The 3,500-nt window shown below is 40.2% G+C and overlaps 1 gene segment (V, D, J or C); it reads left to right on the forward strand.

Annotated features, from left to right (window-relative positions):
* Positions 1 to 3,279, forward strand: part of LOC101998843 — a 4,437-nt gene extending 1,158 nt beyond the window's left edge. Inside the window, 1 exon segment of the V gene segment in view lies at positions 3,212 to 3,279. Coding sequence covers positions 3,212 to 3,279 — 68 coding nt within the window.
* The last annotated feature ends 221 nt before the right edge of the window (positions 3,280 to 3,500 follow it).

Raw genomic sequence — 3,500 nt, forward strand, 5'->3', positions numbered from 1 at the left:
GTAGGAATTCCCGGATCTTGCAGCAGCCTCCATTTACCAGACTTTTTCCTAACAACAAAGATAGGATGGTACTGTGCATCCTGCCTCTAGATGTTTCTGGAATTACTCCATAGACCAGGCTGGCCTTGAACTCACAGAGATCTGCCAGTCTCTGCCCCCCACCAAGTGCTGGGATTAAAGATAAATGCCACCACACCTGGCTTTTCCCCTGGGATGATTAACCATTCCTTTACCCACAGGGCAATTCTTTGGGTACTTCCTGGTCTTTTGCATTGTAAACAATTCCTTGACCTAGCTCCACCTTGACTCTCCCTAAGGGCAGAAACAATCACCTGTCCCACCACTTGATCTTCATCAAGGTCCTTGCATAACCAGACTTGGTCATTTAAACTCCTATTTCTTTGGGGTCATATAGCCTCTTGACAGTATTTGTTAGCATTTTTATAGGTCAATTGCTTTATGAGAGGCATAGTTGAGTCCACATCCCCCAAAATGTGACTTCCCAGCTGTAACAGGCAGTCAACAAACTCAGAATAAGGTTCTGAAGGTCCTTGAAGGACCTTAGACAGTTGTTCTCCTGCTCCTTTATCAGGTAAATCTTTCTGTGCTTTAAAGGTTGTGGCAGCTATCTGAGCACAAACAGCACCTTCACAAGCAGTCTGTGCTGCTAATCCAGCATACTGTCCTGCACCAGTTAACATGTCAAGGTTATGCTGGGGGATTTCTGCAATGGTGGTCATTACACAGTTGGGTATTTTTGCAATTTTCCTGCATTTCACCTCTCCATAACAAATAATCCCTCCCCCTCCCCCCAAGACAAGCCCTACAAAGCTGCATCCAGTCAATCAGAGTAAGGTTGCGTTCCACAAAGGATTCCATTAAAGCCACAGTGAAGGGTGCATGAGTTCCATAGGCAGTAACTGCTTCTTTTAGTTGCTTAATGTCTTTAAAGGCCAGAGGGTTCTGCTGACTGATCCTCTGTCCTTGTGGATCAATCACTTCCACAACAAGACAAATTTGCCTTTCTTCTTTTTTTATTTCTTTTTTTATCAGTGCAATCTCCTTTTCTAAAGTTTCCTTTTCCTCTTCTATATCCCTTTTATAACTTCTAACTTCCAGCTCCTTAAAACTCTTAGACTTTACAGATTCTTTAACCTGTATCTTTTTAAAGGTTTTGGTCAAATTTTCTAATTGCTCTTTTACTTTTACAACATCACTAAGAAGAGCATCTCTGACTAACTGCCATAGTGAAAATATCGCTATGGAAAATTCTTCTTACCCTTGCTCTTTTAATGCTTTTTGAAGGTCAGTTTTTACCTGCTCCCATTCCATAATATTAAAGCCCCTTGTGTGTAGAAACCAGGGACTAAACTCTAAAACTGTCTTAATGATCTCTTGCATTGTCTCAATTTTAATATCAGTGCTTTGTTTCTCTAAAAGAACTAAGAATTGGCCAGTTAATCACCTTATTAACACTGAAACAATTACTCTCGCTCCTGTTTTCAATTCACCCTCCCAATTCAATTTCTTACCTGCTGGGCAGCATCTGAGGGCCACCTCTCAGGGGTCTTCTACTTCCGGATTTTGCTGAGCCTCCAACTGTAATGCCTGCATTACTCTCTTGATATAGTTAGTACACCACTGTACCACATGCGAGCCAGGCAGCCCAATTAATATTAGCTGACATGACTTTCTTGTAAGGACTGGTTAATTATCAAAGGTGATGAATAATTCCTTATACCCATTTGACCTCCAATCCCTTGATATAAAAATCTATTGATAAGTGGGTATGCATTCTAACTATTTAAAGTAGAGCTGACTGATTCTTTTTCACATATAAAAGTTTAGATATTTTATTTCTTTAAGATTACTCATAAAATTATCTTTCAAGAACAGCAATTAAGTAATTGTCCCATTCTTTTTAAGTGCAAAATGCAGCCTGCCAGTGAAAGATTTGACAGAGAAAAATATCTTGCTTTCATACAGGGTCAATTTATAACAAGTTGCTTGGCCATGAATGTGTGAGGGTTCTTGGGACAATTTGCTTTTTACATGTATTTTGTAAAATGTTAATCATGTAAGGGAGATGAAAAGCCATGTTTTTTTGCTATATTCATTATAATCTCTCACTTGAAGAATACAATGTAACCACACAGAAATTCCTATATTGATGGAAAAACTTTGCTGGGTTATATAAGCTGTAGAATAAAATATACAGTAGAAAGAATGTAGAAAAACACAGAAGATAGAGAATAAAGAAAGAAACCATCAAGAGATCGTGTGGGTGTCTTTTTCTCTGACATCCCTCAGATAGAAAAATCTAGTAAATGCCAACTCTTTGGAGTTCCCATTGTGCCTTACTGTTGGAGGCTAGCAACAAGGCAGGGATAAATAAATTTGCATCCAATGACCTGTAGTCAGAGAACTTTTATCTTTCCAATTTTATCAGCAAGTGGAAAACCATATTACTATTAATTTCATGGTAACCTGGTTAATATTTCATATTCATGGCCAAGCATATATGTGATTCAGAATCCTTACTGCAATGGACAGTCAAAATGCCCTTTTAGGCGTGTAAAACTTGCTTAGTCAGAATTCCACTACACCCAAGGCTGCAGCTGATAAGAATCTGTAACAGGACTCACTCAAGATAACCAGACACACTACTAGGACAAACCCCATGATGTCATTAGATAGTCTAAAGCTAAAAACCAAGAGCAGTGCTCTGCTCTACTCTGCTCTGCTCTGCACATCCTACCTCAATCTTCCCTCAGGCTACATGTCCCCCAGGGGATACTGGTCCTCAAATCAGAGACTTCTGTTAAAGACTGACCTGACCTTCATATCAGAGAAGTTGCACAGGTGAGCAACCTTGGGTGAAAGGATTAGGAACATAGATAGGAACTTAGAGTGTGAACCTTGCACACTGACTGTCAGTAGAAACAGACAAATCTTTATGAATTCAAGGTCAGCCCCTTCTATTGAAAGACCCTCTATTTCAAGGGTGTTTGGAGATACCCCCAGACTCAATAAACCAGGCCAGTGGATGCAATCAGCAAGAGGTTCTTTATTGTTCACAAGCGCTTGTGGGTGTGTCAACAGCTCCCGCTAACTGAACACACAAAGCAAAACTTCAGCAAGCTTATATAGGCAAAGTTGATTAGTAATCGGCAGTTTTCAGAGCATAGAGATCATTGGTTATTTTAAATAGATCAGGCAGTGACAATGGACAAAGTTGTTTGCTCATTCCATTTCCCAGATGTTCCATTCTGGTCCTGACCTTCCTCATCTGGTTTTGTTAGGTTATTCAAGGAGACAGATTGTTCCTTTTGTGAATTGCTATATGTGCCAACTACGGATATCCTGTGTTCCTAAGCAAACGAGATGCTCTCATGAGAACAGGCTAGCTGCAGGTCTTGAGGATTTTTCAAGAAAACGATTTTCTCATAGGAGCAGGCCAGCTGCAGGTCTTGAAGGGAGGGTCCTGGGGGTCTTTCACT

Source organism: Microtus ochrogaster, unplaced genomic scaffold (assembly GCF_000317375.1).
Source record: "Microtus ochrogaster isolate Prairie Vole_2 unplaced genomic scaffold, MicOch1.0 UNK43, whole genome shotgun sequence".
NCBI classification, from domain to species: Eukaryota; Metazoa; Chordata; class Mammalia; order Rodentia; family Cricetidae; genus Microtus; species Microtus ochrogaster.